This window comes from Spodoptera frugiperda, chromosome 2, assembly GCF_023101765.2.
Source record: "Spodoptera frugiperda isolate SF20-4 chromosome 2, AGI-APGP_CSIRO_Sfru_2.0, whole genome shotgun sequence".
Lineage (NCBI taxonomy): Eukaryota > Metazoa > Arthropoda > Insecta > Lepidoptera > Noctuidae > Spodoptera > Spodoptera frugiperda.
The window spans coordinates 7,792,396-7,818,626 of record NC_064213.1 but is presented as its reverse complement, the minus strand read 5'-3'; the positions used below and the strand labels follow the sequence as shown (position 1 = coordinate 7,818,626).

The 26,231-nt window shown below is 36.1% G+C and overlaps 2 protein-coding genes across 10 annotated transcripts in view; one reads left to right on the top strand and one right to left on the bottom strand.

Moving 5' to 3' along the window:
• The window catches only part of LOC118269136 (kazrin), a 117,616-nt gene extending 107,531 nt beyond the window's left edge, over positions 1-10,085 (top strand). For 2 of the 9 annotated variants that reach the window (XM_035584064.2, XM_035584065.2), the window contains exons 11-20: positions 543-633; positions 1,396-1,586; positions 1,844-2,043; positions 3,383-3,592; positions 3,680-3,838; positions 4,300-4,423; positions 4,504-4,648; positions 6,864-6,975; positions 7,052-7,350; positions 8,395-10,085. In XM_035584064.2, the coding sequence (XP_035439957.1) occupies positions 543-633; positions 1,396-1,586; positions 1,844-2,043; positions 3,383-3,592; positions 3,680-3,838; positions 4,300-4,423; positions 4,504-4,648; positions 6,864-6,975; positions 7,052-7,350; positions 8,395-8,539 (1,676 nt within the window). In that variant the 3' untranslated portion in view covers positions 8,540-10,085. Of the gene's footprint in view, positions 1-542; positions 634-1,395; positions 1,587-1,843; positions 2,044-3,382; positions 3,593-3,679; positions 3,839-4,299; positions 4,424-4,503; positions 4,649-5,137; positions 6,050-6,863; positions 6,976-7,051; positions 7,351-8,394 lie in introns of those variants that run through there. The other 7 variants (XM_050698262.1, XM_035584066.2, XM_035584067.2 and 4 more) reach the window with 7 other exon arrangements.
• Positions 1-26,231, bottom strand: part of LOC118269154 (acyl-CoA Delta-9 desaturase) — a 204,108-nt gene that overhangs the window by 145,781 nt on the left and 32,096 nt on the right. The gene's annotated exons all lie outside the window — the stretch shown is intronic.

The window sequence follows — 26,231 nt, the reverse complement described above, 5'->3', positions numbered from 1 at the left end:
CATATTTTAGTCGACAATAATGGAAGAGATAGTGGAATTCCATTCAGATCGTAGCCTTCAAATCATAGAATTGTGAAAATGGTAGTTCTATTTGATAAAAAAAAGTCTGAATTCACGTCTCGGTACTTACGGTGAACACATTTTTCTTACACGAGCCTCCGATAGATGCATCGGCCCGTTTTATCCCGTCGGGGGATAAAAGCCTGAGTAATATAAAGTAGTTTGTAAGCTTCGCGTACTTTACATATACTTTGTATATTGTACATATCGCATTAGAATGGCGACAATAAGCGCGGTTCAATACGTAGACATTCCCTTTGATACGATTCAAGTAATGGATGTATTTTATTCAATTCGGTTCTATACGTTGATGGTTTTTATTTATGCCTCTTTATGAGTAGAACGTTCGATATTAGATATTAGCACTCGTGTTTCTCGAAATTAGTATTTTTCACAATTAGCCTTTCTTTGGTGGTGTTTCTTTGTTGAAAACGTTACTTTTCGAGTTATATTGTTTTCTATAAGTAAACTTGTTGTCGTAGTGAGCACGCCACGTGACTGCAGCCCGACATTGTCGCCACACAACAGTGCGTCGCCCTTCACACGCTCCATTGACGCAGGATCTCTATCAAGGTTTGTCTTATCACTTCCATCGTTTCCTTCGCAGACAATATCATTGATTGATTTATTGCTGTCCCTATTAAAACCAATAAAGAATTGATTCTAAAAATAAAATAAACTTTTGAGGTAATTGATAGTTATCTACATTACTTACCCAGATCGGCAGAACATCGAATTATACCTTCTTCGTTCGTTACACCTGAAACCTGTCACAAACGGAGAACAATTTTCTAAATAATATACTTTAATATTTACTTCTTTTGAGAAAATTTTGCGTGACATAACCTAGGTCACCATAACTTGATAAACGTGACAACCGTTATCTAGGACAAGACCTAGAACTAACGTTTGGCATTTTCTTACATTTACACAGGGCACTTTATCATTTTTACCGATGTTATCGAATTTTTGACAGTAAAATTTATCGAGTATTACGCGATTCCGGCAACGATTCAGCAATAGTTGCTCGAAATTACATTTTCTTCCGGCTTAATTCTTTTTCATTTTCCACGACTGTTCACAGGCTACCTTTTATATCTTTCATCTCGCAATATTTTTAGAGCCGGAAAGCCGGGGCGCTCTGTAAAATGGCCACCGTTATATTGAGTGTCAAATCTTAATTCTACCTTTGTGATATACTATAATAACCTTTATTTCCTTGTTTTATACTTTCACAACTTTCAATGCCTTCTATGTATAGTTTTCATATAAAGTGTAAATCAACGTTTAGGTAATTTTGGCGTCTTCTATCAGCAACTTAAACAATTGTATCAGGTCTGTGGAGCAGCTCTCAAGCCCTGGTGAGTGTGAGGCAGCCTTACTGGGCGGTGTCCGTGGACGATCAGGCGCTGGTAGTAAGGGGGCTCGTGGTCGTGGCTCGGCGTGGGGCTCCATATCGCGCGTGTTCGCTCGCTCCCGACACCGCACCAAGTCAGGCAGTGCCGCCATTAGCGGACACGAGAGTGGTGAGTTTAGGAAACACACTAAACACATACATCAAAATTTTAACCACAACTCTTTTTGTACATTAAGATTTTACAAGTATTAACGTAAATATTTTGGCGTAATTTATAAGATAACTGGTAAAAAAATCAAATTGGATCTGGATTACACATACACACTGTTTATCCATAACCTCCTCGTGTTTCTAGGTACCAACATAGGGAACCTGCGGGTGACCTAATCGGGTCACAAATCAATGTTTTCAATGTTTTTAATATAGCTTGTTGTTCAGAGCCGATCTACTCCGGTACTGGTAGCACTCGCGCTTGGTCGCCGTTGGGCAGTGAGGCCGCGTTGAGGGAAGCTGCGTCGCTACCACTTTCAAGATGGCGCGCGCCCGCCATTATCGCGTGGCTGGAACTAGCGCTCGGAATGCCACAGTATGCTGCTGCAGTCGCTGATAATGTCAAGAGCGGAAAGGTTGGTACTAAATAAAATGGACTTTGTTTGTTCCCACTGCATTCACTGCATGGCTTTAATGCCGTAACTTAATACAATGTTTTCAGAACAAAATAAGGTATTATTAGAGCAAAGGTGACTTTTTAAAGTTTTGAACTAGGAATAGTAATGGATTTTTCCGAAACTTAGTACAAAATTATAAGACCATGACTAGATAAAGCACATTATACGAGCAAGTAATAATTCACAGCGAGTGTTTACGCTTCAAAACCAACACGAGCTCTTGACGTCACATTCCAGCACCCTTATTGTTATTAAGCACTTGTACTTGAACTATGTCGGCAACATTAAAATCGCCAGTGACAGCGCTAATGTATTATTCATCACACGCAGTACGTGTCACCGAAGTTCCCCCACTATATTGTTTTCAAATATCACAGTTCAGCCTGACTTCCGTACCAGCTCAGTATGTTCATCAATTCGTTATGTTTTCCATTCACGGTGCTTTTGCTTTCATCGATAAAATTTAATCATTGTTTTTCTTATTTTCTTCATTAATATTTTTAATGTTGTAGGCAGATTTAGTTTAGTTTTGTAAATCAGGGAAAATACGTAGTAGAATTTAATGAAATCTTCTTCTTCCATTTTCATAGAATGTTTTAGTAATACTTCGAGGGAAAATGTATTTAAGTAGGTACGTAGAACGTTGTTAGTAAAACCTAGATAAAAATAATAAACCTAGTGCTTGTAGAATGATGTTAGTGAAACGAGGTTACTTATGCTCTGTTGCGTTTAACCGTATGAGGCTTCGAACAGTATTAACACAAATCGTATTAACTATAAGTACTCCATTCATTTAACAAGTTAAAAAACCACTCTCATTTATAAATCTAATACATTTCAAAAAACAAAATTATGTATTCACCTACATAATTATTACTTTTGACTCGAAAGCTAAAATCAATGTTTACATTTCGGCCGGTCATAACTCTCGAATGTAACAACGGATTATATTTTCACATGTAATGAAAGGAATAAAAAAGCATTTTCATTACGTACCTACGGGCCCATTCATTACTCTCAATGCGCTCATTTTATTAGATCTGTATGGAAATAAGGCCCGATACACCACTCTGAGATAAATTCATAGCAGAATTTGCTTATTTATATGTTGATATCAGACTTTCCAGTAGGCATTTCAATAAAAGACACGAAACGAATATCACGAACAAACATCAAAAGTTATTTATGCCGTGATTCGTTCACAAATTCATAAGCGCATCATAACTTGATAGGAATGTATGTAGTAGAGCGAGAGACGCGCATTAAGCGTCAAATATTGTGTTCTGGTTGGTTCTAGATCCGTGCTTTGAATGGGCAGGTTCTGCTCGAGCTGTCTGACGCGGACCTGGAGGTGGGGCTGGGCATCTCGCAGCCGATGCACCGCAAGAAGCTGAGGCTCGCCATCGAGGAGCGGAGGAGACCAGACCTCGTCCGGAACCCCAGCATAGGACAGCTGACGCACGCCTGGGTCGCCGCCGAGTGGCTGCCGGATTTGGGATTGTCACAGGTATTCGAATATTAAAGCGCAGTTTTATATAAGTATGCTCTTTTAAGAAGACCAATAAGACACTAAAAATAAAATTCTACCCAACAGTACGCCGAGTCATTCCTAGCAAATCTAGTGGACGCTCGCATGCTGGACACCATCAGCAAGAAGGAGCTGGAGAAGTATCTCGGAGTGACCAGAAAGTTCCACCAGGCCTCTATTGTACACGGCATCCATCTGCTTAGAATAATGAAGTACGATCGACAGGTAAGTTCTAAGGCTCTTTTCAATTTATACAGGAAAATAATCAACTCCGTTAAATTGCATTCAGTTTGAAATGTAAAAAGTGTTATCGCTGATAATATAAATAAAAGGAATGAAGATAGATTAAAGATGACAATGAAATAAATTACATTCTTCATCTCATTTACAAATTGCGTGGCTCGAAATGAGAAAACCTTTCCACGTCCCTTCCGATAAGTGGGGTGAGATAACGGAAAGCAAATGAGCGATTATCCAATGAGTTGGAACAGAATGTTCCGTCTCGCATTGCCGTGCCCCCGTAATGTACACCCATTAATCATCGTGCACTCCGCTCCTGCTTGGTCGACAGTTAGCTAAAAACCTGTTACATCACGTTTATTATTTCTCTTCTTATTTCCAGCGCTATAAATTACCAGCGCTGATCAATCATCGTTAAGTTTTTACAAAATGTTTGTTTGTTGTAGGCGCTCGCTGTCAGGCGGCACCAATGCGAGAACGTCGACGCCGACCCCTTAGTTTGGACCAATCAGAGGTTTATGCGATGGGCTCATAATATTGATTTAGGTGAATTTGCGGATAATCTCAAAGGTAAGTTGCTCGTAGTGTATTTGCTTATGTTATCCGTGGCAGGACAGTTGGTCACGTAGCTGATAATCTTTTGACAACAGACAGTGGAGTGCACGGTGGGCTCGTGGTACTTGAGCCCTCGTTCACCGGAGAGACAATGGCGACCGCGCTCGGAATTCCTCCGTCAAAGAGCATTATTAGAAGACATTTGGTAGCCGAATTTGACGCTCTCGTCATACCAGCGAGGTGAGTCAACCACTCACTCATTTATATGTCAGAACAAGAAAATATAATATTTACTTCAGACACCAATTTGGTAAATATTTATATAGTTCTATCACATCGATCAACTTCTCAGTCAATATGTTTCTCATCAATTGTACTTATACGTGTCTCGGTGAATGTTATATTTTCTTATTGTATTACATGATATGAATGAAATATTATTCTTGATTGATATATTTAGCAGTTTGTTGGTGACAATGAGCACAGTACCATAACAAAGTTCTTAGATTGTTTGTCCCATATCGCATTGTGATACTCTGAAGTATGTGAGTGGAGACTGAGTGCAATGTTATGGTGAGACGCACTCTGCATGCAACCACTTGTACAAGTAACTGAGTACCGACTGAGTAGTGAGCTAGTGACCAGTGGGACAGTGGCACTGGCCAGCGATCCCCCGTGCCCGTACGTGAGCATCTGTAGTTGATTATAATGTGAGGTGCAATCCTGCAGGTATACGATATTTTGCCAGGTGGAAGAACTGCAAGTGGAGGCTGCCCGAGCATCCATGTTGTCCACAAAACAAAGATAAACCAACGAAAATCAAAAAACTCTCATTTAAAAAATAAATTATTGCTTCGGTGCCCAAATCTGTATCTATGTAAAATTTCCTGTATCAAAATGTTTGTAAATTCGCTATTTTTACACAAAATATTTTCTTTGCGAAAGAAAATTTTGTATCTACCTACCGTCAAACTTGCTCGTTTTTTGAAACTTTTTTGATGGAAAACTTTACGAGCGGTGAAGACTGATAAGTTATCGTAGGGATCGTGGTTTGTAAGTAAAGGTTATCAAAAAGTTGGAGCGATCGGACACGTTCACAGTGATTTTGTTTTGTACCTTCGCCTTCGTCAGTGTTAGATTCAATGTTGGACATTGTGACCCCCTAGAGTCCCGATCTTGCCGTAGATTAGATTCGTCACGTTAATGTTAATTATTGATATTGATCAATTTCGTAAACTAGTAAATGTATACAACTTAGTTGGTATTATAAAGATATAAGCATGAAATGCTTCGTATTATCCATAGGGGGTAACTCATATCCCATTACCTGCATTCACTCAACTTACTAATGAGGATTTCTTTCAATTTAATAACAGTTTTGAAGTAATTGTAATAATGTCGTGGATTTTAAAACCTTTACAATCAAATATTCATAGGTGTAAAAACGGAACCATCACCATAGCTTTAGGATTATAACAATAATAGCATTTACTAATACTGTAAGATAACTATGTTTTTGACTTGTATACATTCATACTGTAAAGTTGACAACATTGTATATTAGGTTCACCTGTAACGATATCGATTGAAATATAAATGTGAATAAATCCTGATGAAAAAGATAAACCTAAGGGACATCGAGTCAGTTTCTTTTTATTATCCATCACCCTAACTCGGCGATCCTTGCATCGAGACAGAACGGTAACGATCATTTTATCGATACATCATGAATGCCTCTCTGTCATCATCATTAGTCCGCACTACATAATAATCAGACTCTGTCCACATTTTCTCCTTCCTCGTAACGTTACGTTTTGTTTTATATTCAATACTTTCCATTTGAACACGTTGACATTTCGTGCTTGATGGATTTAGTTACGACATTTTGATTATATTGTTGTTGTTCTTTTGATTCAAGCGTACAAGGAAGAGTACTGTATACTTTCAATGTGTTTCTCTAACATATGTTCTTCTAAATTCCAATATAAATGATGGGGCTCAGTACTATTCGTTGTCATACAATCCATTAATACTACTCGTGTTTATATTTTATTTATATCCTTATTCGTACACAATCAGCATGATTCGTATCATTACAGCAAAGTGCATCATGCTTTTGATGTCTATGCAAAATATAATTAAATTAATATTCACTTTTTATTAACTGTCTCTTGTAGCTTCAAGTGAAATAAGTCTGTGGATATAAAAATGTTTGCGTTTATTTGTCTGCTAGGAATAAAAGCAGTAAGGTCCAACATCGCAACTGTAAAATAAAATTAAAGAGAATTTGCATGTGAGCTTTTTGTGTTAGCGAATATTAAACACAAATAAGTGCAAATTTGAGAGATTAAAGCGACCATAACTAACGCAAACTACGCTCTGCCTGGCTTCTATGTGATCTCAAATTTGTACTACTTCCGTGGTTTAGTGAAATCAAATTGTAATTGGTTTTCAGAAACTTGTTTGGTCACCAAATCAGGATGTTGGGTAGACCGTTCTCGAGGTCGGTTGCCACTGGATTACCAGGCATAGACCTGAGTGGAGATTCTAGGAGACATAGTTTGAGGGTAAGTTGTGAAATATTAACGATATAAAAATACAGCAATATCATGGACAGCAACGATAATAAAATTATATTTCCAGGGTTCCATAACTCGAGCTCTAGGGGTGTTGAAACCTAAGCACGAGCGGACTTCTCCGTCGAGTTCTAGCGAAAGTTCGAGTGTATTGAGCTTGACGCAGCCCTACCAGATCTCGTACTCGCCGCCGATAGCCGTGCGGACGCTGTCGCAGCTCAGCATGACGTACGCGCCACCTCCAACGCTGCAGGAGTACGAACCGATATACACACCGCTCAGCCTCTACTCACAGTCCAGTGTGTCGACCAGAGATAGCCTCACCAGACTGAACGACATCAAGGAAAATTCTAGTATTACTCATAGGTAAGTTGATCTTCGAAAATAACTCTGTATTACGATGTAACTATTACTTTTCTCTGAAATAGTCCTTCCCACACATTTATATTATGTAATAGAAGTAATACATCGCTCAAATGGCCTCAAACTCGGATGATAATGTAGGTCAATAGTGATATTGAAAGTCTCTTTTACGATTACTGCTCCACAAACACGTTTTAACTTCTTGATATTATCAGAGACGTAAAATTTCAACACCTCGGCAAATAATAAAATTAATTCTTTGTTTAATTTGGTCCGCATTGCCGGTAAGATCAACAATGGCTAGCGAATGGCCATTCTTATTTAAATTCTATTTTTATTAATTTTTGCAATCCCGACAGAGTTCAGCTTTCATGTTATTAAAGTTTCTTTTTGTATTTGTAAAGGACTTTTTCACAGAATTAAATTGTATAGCAGTCCAACCCATATAAAACTTTATAATTACGAAATCACGGGAAATGAAAGGCCAGTTTCCCGCTTTTATTTTTTAACACAGCCGACACAGCTTATGTTTTTAAAACCGAGATGAATTGGACGACCTAATTACGTTCATAAGAGGGGCAGACAAAGCACATAATATTCATAACATTCAGTTGTGTCATAATTTCCTCTTGGTATTTGTTAGGTCAACATAAAAGTCTAGAGGTTTGCAAATGTACTCTTTAGTACGTAATTTAAAACTATACGTCATATTTGACTCAATCTCATATTATTTCACTATCTTCCGATTAATTTTTCTCCTCTCTTACACCCACAACGATTATTTTACTATTTATAAAAATAATGAATACGTTAGGAATAATGTTTCTATATACTGAATTAATAAAATAATTTTCACGCCTACACTTACCTCCGGCATAAGTTCAAACTATTGTTTTTCGTCGAAGCCACTGAAAGGTGGGAGTTAATACACCCACTTTTCAATAGTTATGTTATTAGGTAGAAAACAAAGAAAGCTAATATACATATAGGTAAGTAGAAATAGGTTATTAAAAAGTAGTCTTTAAAGGCAATATTTTGTTTGTAAAGGTACGGACATAAAGCGGACCATGCCCATCGCGTGAGCTCGCCTCTCCCAGCCAAGTCGGCAGATGACGCGCTGGTCAAGCAGAAGCGACACCGACGGGTCAAGAGCATCGGAGACATCAACGCCTGCACCAAGGCACCAGTGTAAACACAACCTTACGTCAATTATATTAAGAGCTTTATCGATTCAACGATCTTTGGAAGCTGAGCGACTCATCAAACATCAATAGTACCTAGGACGGAAAATCGAACGTAATGGCTACTTAGAACTCTACGAGTATTACTCCTACGTTCTATTTCAAGGAATTATGCAATGTTATCCGATTTTCGTAGAGAAGATCCCATCTCGAACGTAGCTTAAGCTAAATGTATGTACGGCCGACATTAGGTACGTACATAAACCGTCGTCAGTCCTCTCGCAGTCCTCAGACTCCGCTTGTATGACAAGGCTCTAAATGTATCCTAAATGTTATTTTGGTTAGAGCATGTTCCTTTTGTAAGATGTAAATCCCACTGTCCTCATCTTCAATCCTCCTTTTGTGTACCCAATTGTATTACTTGAATAGAAAATTGGTTAAAATGTCGCGACCTTTTCGCTAGTTGAAGAAAACAATAAAAGAAAATGTTTTAGAAATTCATAAAGGAGTATCATGTATATCTAGATCCAATATGGAAACTGTGTTATTGATTCTAGTAAAACCAATTTTATATAGTCACTCTAGAATTTCAATATGATCTGATATTAGTAATGTGATATTCGAAAAATGCTGGATTATTCGCATGGATAGATAATGATTGAGAAAGCTTTAGAATAGTTAAATTCTCTAGAATTTAGATGAAAATTGGGTTCAAATGAAACCAATTTAGATAATCGTGAATTGGCGAGGACCAAACTGATAGTTTCATTAATCTATCAATTATTGGAATTTGCAAGTGAGCCAACAATAGGAATGCGCGTACCGTGTGTTACTAGCTTTAACCACAACAACGTTTACGAGACGTATGTACACGTACACGCCTACATTGAAATGAACCCAGAGTTTGTGCGGACACAAATATCATTTTGTACAAAGTCGCATATCAAAAAACTTTTAAATGAATTTGTGAAAGCAAATAGACTGAGTTTTAATAATAATAACTAATGAAATATTTGATCGTCTTATGATATTCAGTATTACAATGTACGGGATAGTAGTATATGTGTAACTTTTTAATGTTTTCCAATAAGTTTTCACGCTGACCGTTTTACTTACAAAAGTAGTTGAACTAGTCAATGCGAGTTATGTTTAGGCATAAATAAATCTATAGTCAATAAATACCAAATATCGTGTAGTAAGAGATGACTTTTGTAAGTAAAATGTGCATTAACTTTAGCAGTTCACGTACCACGCTGTATTTACTCGCCGAACACTGTGATAACGCTAGACCCTCACGCCATACATACAACCAGAGCTTCTAACTCCAGTATTTTATACCAAACTACATAATTATTAAACGATACTATACAAGTACATAATACATTCCCATCGAGCTTGAATCCTATACTTTTGATATTGATGTGTATTCAATTTTGTTATTATTTATATTGTTTTTTGAAATGTTTATTTTTTAATTTATTGTGATTTTCATTTTGTGATACTTTGAGTTACCAAATACTTTGTAAAACTTTTAAAATAAACATTATGTGAAATGTATATTACGTGTTTTATTGTCACCTGATGTGGTTTGGCCGGATAAATTGGCTAGGGAATATGTTTATAGGTAGAATACAAAGGATGTGACGAGGGTCTCAGTCAAAATATCTGAACAAATATATTCGGAGGGAGCTCGATTTATTTTTCAATTGCGAACATTGTTGGCGATAGAGGGAAGGTCGTGTTCTTTTATTCGGTGCGGTAAGGGCCACTAGCTATTTATTTAATAGCTCATTCCGAAGGATCTACAAAGGAGGCTGATAAAGGAAACTGCTCAAGTTTTCGAGAATACCAATGGTGAAAACACGCAAGTTTTTCCTTTTGAAGTTTTTTGGGATGTTAATGTTTAGCTGCTTGATATTTTCCTTGTTCTGTTTATAGTCCACATGGGGAATTTTATAAAGAGTGATTTATTTTATGTTAAACCGTGCATCAGTGACATAAAATATCCTATTGTAGGTATATGTATTGAATAATCGAAGCATATTGTTACTGACTTTATTTAGACTGTAAACATGGTTTTGTGAATTCTAAAACCGACCCGAAAAGAGATTTTAGCTAATGGATTTAATCAGTATCACCATGCAAACCAACAATCCTTACACATACAGATATCTAACCGCTGTACTTAGAGATATTTAATGTTTACTTAACCCAATCCTTAGCAATTGATTTTCAAGACAAAATTCTCTGTATACGGTAGGATAGGTCACAAACTGGATACTACACTTACTTTTTTATAATTTATTCAACTATTCTATCAATATAAATGACTAACAAAACTTATAGGAAGCCGACAAATATTCAGGAACACTTAAACGATTCCTCTTCGGTAACATAGTGCCGAGACTATCATCTGAAGTCGCCAGCGAAGTTAGCTGTTCAATTATTTATAGAAGTTGTCGGCTTTCGGGCGGCAAAAGTTCGTTATAGCGTTTCCCTGGCGTGATACGAAACGCTCGGGTCTATATGAGCCTCGTAAATGTTTGTATGTAGGTCCTGTTACAGCCAATGAGTCTGATAAGCTGTTTCTAGCAAAAGAAGTGTGAGTAACTCGGTAAGTGTGGAAAGAACTTTCTAAGTGCAATTTACATAAAGTTTACGACTATACTGTGTTTCTGTAGCAGATTGAAGAACTGTTTATGATATTTCTTTGCACAGAAGGTTATATTTGCTATACATTTCAAAGAAAAATAAGGAGATCTCGTGTTTGGGAACGTAGATACATTGCGAGGCACAATTTATTTTCTATCGGGGCTTTTAGTTAGACTCAGTCAATTATTTTATAAATTCAGTAAGTATTTATTAAACAAGTCTCAGAATATATTTTATATCTAATAAGCTGTAGAGTTTGTTTGTTTGAATGCGCTAATTTCCAGAACTACTAGACCGATTTGACAAAATATATTTGTGTTGGATAGTCTTTTTATTAATTGAGGTTATAGGCTATAAAACATCACGTTGCGATCAAAAGAAGCCGAGCAGAACGGGTGAAACCGGGCAAAAGTAGCTAGTAGTAGATATACAGCAAAGTTAGGTAAGTAGCAAGCTAGTTATCAATATGTATGCTATAGAGATGTGACAGAAAACAGTAGATGATGCTGTTAGCAGGGTTGTGGTGAGGTCGGCAGTGTTGGCAGTCGCATCACGTGCACAGCCCGGGGACATTCTATCATTACACCGCGGTATTGCGGTCTTGTGTACACTTGCAATATATATGCCAGTGGCCCCTCTATTACGATGCCAGTAATCCCATTATTTCGATTGCGATCCGCTAAGGTTAGAGCGAGTGATGCAATCTACGTTTCAATGTTGTTTAACTAGGAATGCACGTGTGTATGCCATATTTGGTAAGTTAAATCTTAAATAGGAATATCTGTGTAAATGTAATTCATTAAATGTTATCGAAAAATCGACTTAAATTTACGGACATATACATCACATCAGCCCATAGTCATTTTCGTATTACTACATATTTACCTTAAACATGTAGGTAACTAACTTACTTATAGACAATAGTTTCAAACACACTGATTGCGGACGTCCCCAAATCATATACCTAATCACCTACTTCATTCTCATACAATAGCTGGAAAAGTAATAAAACTGAGCAAACGAAATAAAGTATTAAAATTGAAAGTTTATGAGAGAGTAATGGTTTCTAAATAGTGTAATAGATTAGAAAATGGAAACAATTTATTTTTAATTGACAAAATAAGAAGCAATCCAATCCAATACATTGTGTATTATACTTAACATTTAAACTTAAATAAGTATACAGGTACACATAGTGAATAGTCGGACATCTAGTACTATTTTAAGGAAATTCTTAGGATTACCTTTAAAGGCATTATACATTACAATGTTTAGAAACAAACAGTGAAAGCAAAACCACAGGAAAACATGGATATTTATTGATATTTCCTCTAGCAATTTCGTACTTTATACTAATTATTTCGATGATTACATTTAGATACATATATCTGTATGTAGACAAATTGCTATCATCACAATCATGAAATTCTTTAAACATACTCGTACATAATATGTTTACTTTACATAATAATTACTTGCATACCTTTTTCGCTTCCTCAACAGTCATCAGTGTTTTCATGTATGCTCGTCGGTATGTAAGAGTCGTAGCAATTGGCGGTCCATTGTCTCTGCCTACCCCAATGGGAGACAGACGTCAAATTATGTTATGTTTAAGTTTAATAATTATTTCAGTAACAATAGAGACGATAGATAAAAATGAACTAAAACATTTTTAATTTAAGAGTTCATATTGAAGATGAACTTTGAAACTGAGATGCTGCCGTTAGCTCAGACTCTTCTGTGAAAAATCTAATAAAACGAAATCATTTCTGAATGGCGGGTTCTTTACCGATTGGTGCAAAGTTTCCGTTTATGAAGTGAGCAAAGTTGTGCGGTGGTTTGCGAACGAGGTGGCTAGCAACAAGCTGTCGTTAAGGCCAGCGCAGGCGCCGCACGGACCCGAGTAGCCGGCTCAACTCCGCCACATTCTCCAACCCGCCAGTTTAGTTGGCTAAAGTTTTCTTTTCAATTTCACAAAACGACCGTACAGACCGCCGTGTTTTGCAGATTCTAATTAAATTCAGATAACTTTTCTTTAAAACGTGTGTCTGTGGTTATTAAGGGTTTAATGTTAGAATACTTTTACATTTAAATATAAACAATTTCGTATACCTACGTGCAGATTCCAAACTTATTTCCTAAATCTTTTTACTTCGAATAGCGATATTCTAAATCGTACTTTACTCCATTTGACTAACAAAAGCCTCCTAAAATGTAACCGCGCGTACTTATTGATAACAAGCTATTTCCAATTTCGACGTCTACACAACGATAATCTTTATCGCATTTAGGCTGAATGTAGACGTAATAATATTTTTTCAGTCACGTAACTATTGAGAACGGATCATTAAGTTCCAATATCGCTGAACTAGCGCCGCTGCGGCACTCGAGTAGGCGAGACATGGAATCCACGCATTTTATACAGTCAGCGAAAATTCAATCTAGCAACTGGAGTAAATCGACAGTTCGTGTGATATCAGGAAATATGCAAAAATATTCCTCTGAGCTCGAAAATGAAGTGATGTATTACTGTACAATATTCACGCAATAAATAAAACGAATAAAAGTCTACTTGTAGAATTTGCAATGAAAATTGTGGCACCACGCCTGTAACCCACATTAAGTTAGTATAACGCAGTGATTCAATAGTCCACTGGTGAAAACAAAAGCCCACCAACTGCATATAATTTAACAATTACATTGTATACAAATGGAAGTTGAGCGTGTAATAAAAGCGACAATATTCTGTGTAATAACAACACGCGTAGACAGTTGCATGGCATTACAAATATATTAAAGCCTCGTCCTCACTAGGAACATTTGTCGAGCGACATGTGATTGACACATTGTTGAAACTGTTCCTTGTAGCACAGTCAACAATGACGCGGCGATGTCGCCCGACATCGCCCGATGTCTCCGGGGACTCATGTCGCCCGACAAATGTTCCTAGTGGGGACGAGGTTACATACTTTCAACCTAAATATTTCTGCTATTTTAACATTACATCCTTATTTGACTAGCTTTTGCCCGCGACTTCGTTCGCGTGGAATAGTGACTTGCAAATTTTTGGTTTTAACCACATAGTTCCCGATTATACGGGATCTCTTAAAAATTAGATAAGTATTCCAGGGAACTCTTCAAAAATCAACATATGAGCTCTGCGTTTGAATTTAATAGATGTATACCACTTAGGCATTGAAAAAATAGTTTAAAAACAACTTAAACTAACTTAAAACTAAAGAAAGCTACGAATTACGAATTTATAACAATTAAAAAAGAAACTATATTACAACCTATCCTCTATGCTATAATAACAAGCTTAAACTAAATAATTTAAAAGAAACGACTTACTTACATCTAATCTAATTAATTTATAAATTAGACTTACAATTTTATTAAAAAAACTAACTACAGTAACTACTAATAATCGATATCAAACTAAACCTACGTTAAATAGTTTAACCAAAAAACCAGGAAAACCCAACAAATAAAGTTATTAATTGACAAATACAACGAAACCAATTTAGAATATACGAAACAGCAGGACCACTACAGACAAATAATCATACGACTGATAATACAAAGTTTTTCTACGATAGTACCGAAGCGCTCGGCCGACCCAACCAAATGAATTAACGCCATAGCGGATCTTTTCGATCCCAACGCCATCTATCGAGGATAAAGACAACTTGGATTTTTATTTATACTGTTCGGGCATTTTCTTTGTACTAAAACTTTAATTATAATATTATTTTTTTCATACTATTTATTTACTTTTTTTCGATGAATTAAAACAATCATGAACCGAAGTCGTGTAACGATCGACATAGATTATCTATACTCCGTTTCGAGCATTTTCTTTGTACTAAATGTTTTATTATATTGATATTATTTTTTTCATACCTAACTATTTAGAACTTTTTTCGATGAATTAAAACAATAACATGAACCGAAGTCGTGTAACGATCGACATAGAATTATTTATAAATAATTTATTTCTTATTTTTATTTTTTGATTTTTGAAATAAAAATATATCTATGTCCTTTCTAAGGTTCTAAACTATATCTGTACCAAATTTCAACCAAATCCGTCAAATAGTTGCGGAGATTAATGGTATAAGCATAAATGTTCGACGTGATTCTTTAATTTGACATAACTTTTTTATTTATGAACGGATTGACATGTAACAAACACTAAATGTAAATTTAAGTCCCACAATATATTCGTGAAAACCGCATCCAACTCGGATCAGCCGTTTCTGAGATTAGCGCGCACAGACGAACAGACAAACAGACAAACAGACAAAAAAAAACTGTTAATTACATTTTTGGGTTCGACATCGACATAACAATCCCCTGCTATTTTTTTTATTTTTATTTTCAATGTACAGACAGCACTTTTCTACGATTTTATTATATGTATAGTTTAAACTATGAGTCAAGCAACCAGGCAGTCATAATGAGGAAAACTATTATTGTATAAATTGAATCAGTTTCATATTGACAATCTGATTCATTGGTTTAACTAGATCTAATGTTATTTTATTTAAGTCGCGTGAGTTTATTAACACGTTTAACGCCATGGTGGTCACCGGTGATCGACGTTAGCGGAGGATTTGCCTTCAACAGTTTTCTATTGGCAGTCAAAGACTTAATATAAGTTAATCAGTTGGTTTGACATATCATAAAATTGTATATATAAAGTGAAAAGTGATTTTACAATAAATAGAATTGTGTTGGATGTGCCGAAACTAGTAAGTACAAATATTTGCTTAATATGTATCTAAGCTATAATAAGTATTACTCTTTTAATAAAATATAAAGTATGTTGTATTCTAAGGTACATCATTATGAACATAGTGTTACGTTTTTATTCCCACCTATCCAGGAGGCTCATAGGTCTTAAAGAGTCTCTAGATCTAGGAAAGTCAGATTCCCTCAGCTTATAAACCAAATGCCAAGGTATCAAAGCAATTTATACACGAAAATGTATTTATATTGTTTACATTTAATAAAAAGCTTAAAAACATAATTGTTATTGTGTTATATTGTATAGTAAGTATTAAAAGGAAGACATTCATTCAATCACGTTTGTAACTTGTATTTAGACAAAACAGAGTAAGTTAGTTGTAGGTATAAGTCTCGAGCAACAATTTCGTACTATTTTCTAAAATATTCTGATATACCTTTACAGGACTCGGTAAATGAAACCGAACCCTCGCTCGTGACCACTTGAACAACGTAATAATAATTTTAATTTTTCTTTAATTTCAGCATTTTCATAGCCAACAATGCAACTAATATTATCAATCATGTTACTAGTCACAATAGCTGCAGCTAGACCAGAAGTCTACAAAAGTACTCCCAGTCTCACTATGAAAACTCCCGTCATCAGATTGAGAGAAATAGAATTAAATAAACCCATACCAAGCAAGAAAGTTTCTGAACAAAGTTCGGACGAGAAGCAAATTTTTGATCAACGCCAAAATGTTAATGCACCTTATAAAGATAGTATAGAAAGTCCAAGTCTTCTCTCTGATAGACGAAGTCGCAATATGAAAACTACACGTCATAGAAAAAGGCTGATGATAGACAAGAGTTCCTCAAGGCATCGAGCTAAACCTAGATCCATATTTACAACATCGAACAAATTTCCATGCCCCAAAGACATGAAACGTTTACACGGAGTATGTGTAAAACTTATAAAAGAACCTGTCCCTGAGAATATTTTTTATCCAGATATTTACGACTACTAATTTACCTATAATTGTTAATATTTGTTAAGTGTACTATGTCACGGGTGTTCGTAAAAGACGTTTTTGTCTTGAATGAAGAACTGAATCCGAAGAACTAAGAATCGATGAACATAATTGATTGTCAAGGTGCTTGCAACAATCGATGAACTTCATCCATTATCAAGGTGCTTGCAACAAAGCGTTGTTAACATCACATCACAAGATCACATTAATATTAAAAATGTGAAAGTTTGTTTGTTTGGATGTTTGGATCTTTGTCCGTCACGCACGCCGAAACTGATGAACGGATTTTAATGACATTTAGTGTACAGACAGGGTATGAGCTGATTTGGGTGATAGGATACTTTTTATTTTATGGGAATACGGACGAAGCCGCTGGCAGAAGCTAGTAAGTAATAAATATATCAACATTATTTACTTAAAACATTTCTGAGCATTGCCTATAACCCTACATATAACGTAAGGCTTGATGATCTCATTAAAATTTTTAGAATGCAGCTCCACATCTCTTGGCTACAAGTATAGTCTAGTTTAGCGTAAATTAATCGAACAATCTGGTCGTATCTATTATTTAAATACATATTTGGATTGTCTGATAAACGATGAATATCTAAAGGACAACTTATATCTTACATCAGTTGTATTTTTAGTGCCTGTTTCACCACCTTCATATAAACAACTTAATAAACTTATGTGGCAGATAGTTCATACAAATGACGTTCTGAATTCCCGTATATAGCTATTCAGAGGTTCATATTTTGTATTTAATATTATATATTGATATAATAATACCATTTTTTATTTTTTTTTAGGAGGGAAGTACTTCATATGACTTCTCCGGCCTCAGGCAAGACGAGCAGGAGTGTCAGACTGTTACTGACTAAAACTACGCCGTTCCTTCTCCTGCTTTGAGTCGGAGCCCCAGTAAAGCTGCGGAGAACGTGACGTGATCCGCAGCTCCCTATGATGTCTTTTTGTGTCGACTGTATTCGATATAAAATGTACCGATTCTTAAATTTTGTATTTCTTATTTTATAGGTTAATATAAATGTTAATCAATAAAATTGTAATCTGATATTAAATTGTTGATGATTGTTTATAACTCAACTGTGATTCCAAATATTTTTGTATTCACTTGTTTTCCTTATGATATTTTTAACAATGAGTACAGTGACGTATGCTCATAGTTATTCTAATAAATATACCTAAATAATGTATTGATACTTTAATAAAGACCTAGCTATTAATGTAATGTTATATGCCTTTTATTTATCATCGAGGAAGGTAGAGATATTGCACATATCTGTTAAGAAGAGAACATTTTCCCATTGTTTGCCAATTGTGTTATAACTAGGTCCCATGATATAGAAAGTAGGTAAGTCTGACGCTACTACCGGTACCAAATAATTTCAAACACCGCACTATTACTGCAAATTTAAATATTAAATATCGTAACGCCTTTTATACTTGATATAAAGAACGGTAATTGACATCGGTACACATTATGGCATGTAATGCTACTGTACAAAGTACACCGACTTTTCACTATTTATGTTATGAGTCCGATGTAATAGTGGGTGAGCCTATCGCTATACGGAGCCCATATCCAGACTCCGTGCTACTGCTGAAAGACTTTCGAAAAACTGAAAATAACCCTGTAGTACTTTGCCCGACGCGGGAATCAAATCCAGCCACCTCGACCATTCGGCCAACGATGCATTCCGACCGAAAATATAATTTCAACAATATACGGCTCGGGAATTAAAGCAATGACACAGAGGACTTATACCTTCTTATTCCCTTTTACCACATAAAGCTTGAAGTATTTAATAACTGTTGTGGAACGCTTAGATATTCTAGGATCACATACATGTTGAATAGCTGCTGTGTTAGTAGGAATGTTGTGTAGTGTACCTGAGGGCGGCGCATCCGGCGTATCGCCTCGGTGGCGGCTTCCGCGATGCCGTAGTGGGACCCAACTTTAACAGCCACCCCCCTTTATGCACCTCTATATAATTCACAAGAGTAGTGTCAGGTTTCACTAGCAAATATAGAAATATTGTTATCGTAAAATATTACTGTTTTCCATAGGTGCACAAATGCTTCGGTAAGGGCAAATTGAGTTACAAATAACTGAACTTTCCGAAACCTTCAAACCTTCAAGAAAAGAGCGTAAACAATCCTTTTTTAAGGCCGGCAACGCACCAGTGAATCGTCTGGTGTTGCGGGTGTCGCTTGCCATCAGGTGACCTGTCTGTTCGTTTGCCCCCTATTCCATTAAAAAGAACTATGCTTAAATATAATTTGGAACGACCATGGAGAAAATAAGGTACCTAAAATACTAATAGTTTAAGCATTGTATCAAAGATAAGTCATAGAATCAGTTTATTATTTGCGTGCAAACAGTTTGTGACAAGTCCGTACTCCAGCAATACTCGTACTACAATATTCCGTACAAGTTCAGTTTTAACATTGTTAAACGCATGGAGTAGTTTATTTGTTGAAATCCCTTTGTTGGCGAGCTCGTCGGTTCGTTCCTAGTTATCACAAACAATACGCCGCATTTAGATTGTTCCCTCATTATGAACCGACTACCAATGGCCCCGCAGTTTTACAAAAGTCCCATGATTGGATCATTGTGTCGGTCTATCGTATTAGAATAATTGGATGGCGATGATTGTTACCGAACTCGCTTTAATTTAGATACGAAAATACGTCTAAATGTTTGCTCAATTGGTAGGCAAACAAATCGAATGGTTTGTAGTAATGGGCCGCAACTAATATTGATATTTGAATATATAAATGAATTTGGTTTATCTATGGTTTATTATTGTTTATCATATACCACAAAACACTTATTTTTGTTTAATGAAATACTTCATTAGATAATTATGTGCGTAGATCTAAGCATTTACGTAACGTACTTACGTATTAAAGTATGTATAATGAAATTATATTCTAATCAATACCAGTGTTAAATCTTAAATTATTATTTAAAAGGAATGTTGCCCCTCACTAGGATATTCTCCTGTGTCGTGCGAAAGTTTACAAATAAATAAGTTCACATGCGCATCACATCCAGACCCAACAATTAGAGGATCACACAAAGAATTGCTCCGTGAGGGTATCAAACCTGATGTACATCGAGCATTGCATGGCAGTCAGTTGCCCAGCCACCGCTGCTCCAACCGTGCAATCTCTAGAACTTTACAGTATTTAGAAGTAAGTTGTATCTTAAACCGTTATCATAATCCACTAAAGCGCCGTAACTGTAACTACAACTATACAACTACGAAATGTTTCAAACATAACTATCAGAATTCTAAACTGCATTAATCTACTAGACACAATTTCTACTACTGGTGCTCCTTATAACCAAACTAGTCTAGATTACATTCCTGGCTCAGTATCAAGTGAAAGAACCATTCCATGATCACCTCTTTGAGAGAATCCTACTTCCTTACCGAGCTATAAACATATCAATGTGTGGGGGCTCCAACATTTGCATGGCAATTAGAAGTGGAGCGCAGCCACATTACCATTTCAATTGTGGAGAACGAACGAACTGGGGAACGCTGCATTCAAGTAACACCTCGGAGTGAATGGAGTCGGTTGGTTGATTTTTAAGCTTTCTGGCTCAAAGAGCTGGTTTGTAAGCCGACGCGAATTAGCTCCTTCACTCGCTACTTTGTTTGTTCTTATTGTGAACGAACAATGAACATTACGCCGCCGCTGTCCGAAGTTTGTTAGCAGCACCTGTGCAGCACGATACGATGGATTATCATATTTTACCGAGTTACGGAAACTTCAGATTTCGGTTGTTACGATTTGGGTCAAAGTATTGTTTTGTTTTCGCTTTGTAATATAGATACTTGTAGTTATAAAATTAAACGTGTTTCAGCTACATTGGAAGAAGTGGAATAATTTCGTAAAAAGTCAACTTTGCGACATAGAACTTTTAAGAGCATTGACACCATACATTAAAGACGACATATTAGTTATTTTTATATGTACGATTGAAAAAAAAACAAAACCTACTAAGTATATCAACGAGTACCTAATAAAAGTCAACAATAACCAAATAAGGGATAAAATTGATCACCGTACGTAACTGTGTCAAAGTTAGTCGCCAAAAAGTTTTGTAGGTACAAGGGTTCGAAGGCACGACCACCCGGTGTGTCCCTGGGGCGTCGTAAGAGATTGTACCGAGGGGGGTAGGCAGGGATCCACCTGGCAGAACTGTGAGCTAATAACATCCTGCCGCGAATGTAACTCCCCTGCCGCGCCAGCTCATTACCTAAATATCCCTCATTTGAAAGGATCGCCTCCATCCAAGAGTTGATGAGATATGGTTGACATAATAATGATGTGATTGTGTCGATGTCAGCTGATTCGGTAAATGGATTTCAGGTAAATTGAGATCTTCATGTTTCTGTTTGAAAGCCTATTTATTTAATGTAATTGTTGAGAATGTTTGCTGATTTTGACCGGGAAAAGTGACAATTGGTGAAGTGATTTTTACTACCGAAAATGACCGAAAGAATTCTAGTAAGTAGATACGTAATAACAAAAAGATCTAGACTTCTGAAGACCTCTCCATAAGTCGTAATAGGTTATTTAGGCTAGCACTTTCCTTTCAATACAAAAAAACAATAGCGGTTCAGGTTCGTCAAGATATCGAACCTAATTCAATTCCTTTGTTGAGGAAACGATGAATCGATTTCCATTGAGCTCCTTTGTTTGACGTAGCGACCTAATTTGACTTTGATTAAGATCGGTAAGAGTAGGTACCTGTACCTACCTTTAAAGGAAAAAACATTTCCAATTGTTAAATTACCACGAATAAATCCAAAGTGATTTACCGTCATTATCACGTTTTGCATTGTGATTAGAATGAAACGTAGTTTCATTATGTATAAAGAACTATATAGGTATATGTCACACCTTTTATGAAGGGGTAGGCAGAGGTGCACATTATGACACGTAATACCACTGTTCAATGTACACTTACTTTTCATATATACCGGGTACATTTCTAGACTCCGAGCTACTACTGAGATTTTTTTTTCGTAAAACCGAAAAAATATCATCTGTATTTCGCCCGACCCGGGAATCGAACCCACTCGGCCAAAGAGACAGTCAATGCAGGCATGCTTGTATAAAGAACATGATAAAGATATATTAGATACAGTTTTTGGTTGGTACACTAACCTGATTTACTTTGGTATACCAAACAAAACACTAAAACTTCATTCAAAAGCATACTCGACTCTACAAAATGTAACCACAAAATGTCAGCAGGTACTAGGTATATAGCTTCCACTCTTTGTCGAATGGGGATCCAGTACGAATCGAAACGTAACGATTTTACGTGGCCCGCCAATGTTCCCGCCGAGAACTGCAAACATCGGACGCGGTATAATCCGATTATCTACCTGTTTCACATATCTCTATGGCTACTATGTATGCCTCTATGGTTCTATGGCTACTACTGCATTCATTTCCATCATTGTGATGTATATCAGCTGCACTACTGCGGACTATAGTCAAATAGGAGAGCTTTGTATTCTATAGTCTTTATTTGTATCTACGCTTGCATACTGATTTTGATGTTCAAAAGGTGCCTTATACTGACTTTCCTAAATGCCTACTAAGTACGTAGGTAGGTACATAATAATATGTTATGTACTTCTAGACCCATACATGAACGTGTCTGTTTAAAATATGTACATTTTCATAGCTTCCTTTACAGAGGCAAGCGTTAAGAAAAAAGAAGAATAAATCAAATTCGGTGGCTGAGGTAAATTTATCATTCTATATGAACCCCTATCTATATGTAAAACACACGTGGTCACATAATTCAGGCCGGGCCATATTTTAAATAATATATTCATAAGATTCTGGTAAAAGCACAGTTTCCTCGCGGACATCGTGACGAACAAACACCCTTGTGAACCTTCCATTACAATATTCATGACCTGACGGAGAAACGTGGAATTAAATCGAGATTATTTCGAATCAACGGATCGATTACTATGCAAATTTATTGTTAATTACTTTTTTCAACACTTACTATCTCCATATGAATACAATGGCATCTATAACCTAACTTTTGTCAATGGATTTGAAAATATATACCTACCGGATAGAATGAAAATATTCGGAAAAAGTGTTTCGGGTATGCGATTGCTTACCATTAGGTCATCCGTCTGCTCGTTTATCAGTTTATACCATAAAAAATTAAGCAAACCAATTTCTAATAACATATTAATCGTCATCTACTTCAATAGAATACTTAAAAAAACATTTGCCAAGCAATACAAAAACTAATTAATAATGATACAAGTCACAACAGAGTTGCGCCTGGCATCCAACACCGTACACGCGTCGTACGATCAACCGTTCTCGTTAAACTGTCTACAGTCATTATACCCGAGGTTGTGGCTTACATTGTTTTCCATATGAATAGCCATCAAGCCATCATGCAGCTAGCCACAATTCTGATAGCCACGATATAATGTGCCAACCGATTTAATCGTTCCTTCACTATGGACTGGTAATGTACGGCTGGGACAATAGCCAAGCATTCACGAATCAATATTAGAACAATTGTTTGCTTGGTTGTGTGTCAATGCAACAATGTTTGGCTAATTTGTGGGTTTGTGGTAAGGTTAGAAATTTAAAATTTAATCTACAGTAAACATGCAATACACTGTCTATTGCTTATAAAATAAAAAAACTTGATAGTCAGAATAATCTAGTACTTACGTCACATTACGAACAATGACATATTGATATCGTTCTGCGGTACTCGGGTACATTTAATTAATTAGACTTCATACTTTAACTGTTCCTTAGTAACGATTTTGTTTCGAAAACTTTATAATGGTTAAGTAACCTTTAAAGGATTCTGAGTACGGAACTTAAACTATACTCTTTTAGCATTTTACTCAAGACTATTATATAGAAAAAGTAAACCTTTTGAAACACTGCAGACTTTTTGTATTTCCAGTAAAGAACGCTCAAAGACAATATCGTTTGCAAGCCACTTACGTTCAAGAAATTTATCAGGTTCAGTTTACCTTCAGAAAAATGTTACAAACTAGAAAAACTCGAGTAACGGGAAGCTAGAAGAGGATCGAGAAAGCCATAAGGATGCAAGTCGCCTCTTCAAATAGCTCCCAAAAGATTTTATTTCTTCAGAGGTTCATAAAGGTTCTTAGTATACAAAGGTTAGTAAAAACACGGATCTTCGCTTCGCTACACACTTTTAGTATAAATACTTGAAAGCATCCCCTTTACTGACTTAACTCTTTAAAAGACCTTTTTTAAAAGGCGCTGAAAAAGACATACTTGATGGAGCAAGTATTTTTTATAGTCGTATTAAAAAACAAGGTCAAATTAAAAGGAAAATGTTTTCATAAAAATGTCGCTGATATTTTATAGTAATTTGTATTTTTGGTGTTGAATTTTCTATAGCAAATTATTGAATGCGGCAAATGTATTATTATTTCAATGGTTGCTTATGACTTTATGAGATTTATTGCCTGCATGATACAAATTCTAGCTGGCTTTGCATTTTTTCGCCACCTTTCTTATTTTTCACCTGTGACCAACCACACCACAACACCAAAAACAACAATATTATTGGTATCTACTTAGTTTTCAACCGCTAAATAATCCTTACTTCAGCACACCCTACCCATGATCTCGAAACTCATATTCGTAATATAATACATCTCATCACAATGCAAAACATCTGCCAACGGAGATTTATTAACATCTGAAATCCCTCGTTTGAATAATCAGGACCATTTCGGCTAAGTTGACACGTCAAAAGTCGGCGGCCATCATGGTTGTCCGCTGTCATAGTCCGGATTTATATCATCGCAATCAGCTTAAATGTTGCGCACCCGATTAAGGTACCTATTTCTTGACGTGTAGAAGGGTCATTTTCGAATGAGTTTTGACATGTCAACCGTGCGTGGTTGGATTAATAGGTTGGATCTGGGGATTTTAAATTAAGGGATTGATTACTAAATATGCGTTGTTGTTGAAAACATTACTCTCTTAACTAGATTTTGGCTTTCTATTCATCATCTCATCACACAATATGGCAGCAATTTACATATGAAAAAATGCACATAACATTCTGTGTTATGTGCATTTTTGCTTCTATAATGTAATTCAGCGATCATCGGCTTTCTACAATGGTACGGTACAATAAAACAAAGAAATGTTGTTTAGAAATGTTGGTTTCTGTCAATCGCGTGTCTGAAATAAACACAAATTATATACCATGAAACCTGCAATAGACATGTAAATATACCAACATCTTGCCATTTTACGAACAAACACGATCAAATCCTGAATTTCATAAACTGTATTTTTTCTAATAATTAAGTAAATTAATACTACTTATAATACGACTTTTAAAAAATTGTAACCCAATTATTTAAAGAACAGATAGAAAACCTAAAATTTGATCCCAAATTAGTCACACAACCCAAAATTACTTCCCCAAACATTGAATTATAGACCAGTAAAAGACGGTTGATCACATTAGCAAACAAACCTGCTTTCAACGGTTAAATTGAAATGCATAAGCCTTTGAAAATGCGCCGCCCCGGGATAAATATGAGCATCGGATCTTTCCCCGGCACACCATGCTTAATTAACTCCGTACGGTATTGCGCCAGAAATAACTGTCAAACGCATATTGTCTACCAATTAAGAGTTTAATATAGAACTGTTAGCGGCTTGTTGTTTCTTTAATTGTCTACTTAATTACTTTTTGAAATATTGATTTAGGACTTAGGTATTCTTTGACGTGGATGTATGGTTCAATTTATCTGGGGACGGTCAATTATTTTAAAGTAATTGTGTGACGAAAATTAATGCTATGCCTAACCCTTTATCCGGAGCTGCGGACTACCTGCAGGTTTAGGGCTCCGGCTAGAAAAGCAGGAGTAGGAACGGGGTGGTTTTTAGTCAGTAAGAGTCTCTCACATCGCCCAAGGCGGGAGAGGCCATTGGATGATTGTTACCCTCAAAAAAAATGTCTAACCCTTTTAAAAAATAGTATGCATAATAATTATTGTTCTCTGATGATTACTGACTTCAATGTCCTCTATTACGTATTTGATACCTAGATTTGTAAATATACATAAATAGTAAAACACTTAGCAACACGACTATAAATTCTAATCAGCAATAGCCAGGCACACGACTATATAATTGAACTACTTATTTTCTAGTAATATTATGTCTGCTATTTGACGTCATGACGTCATAA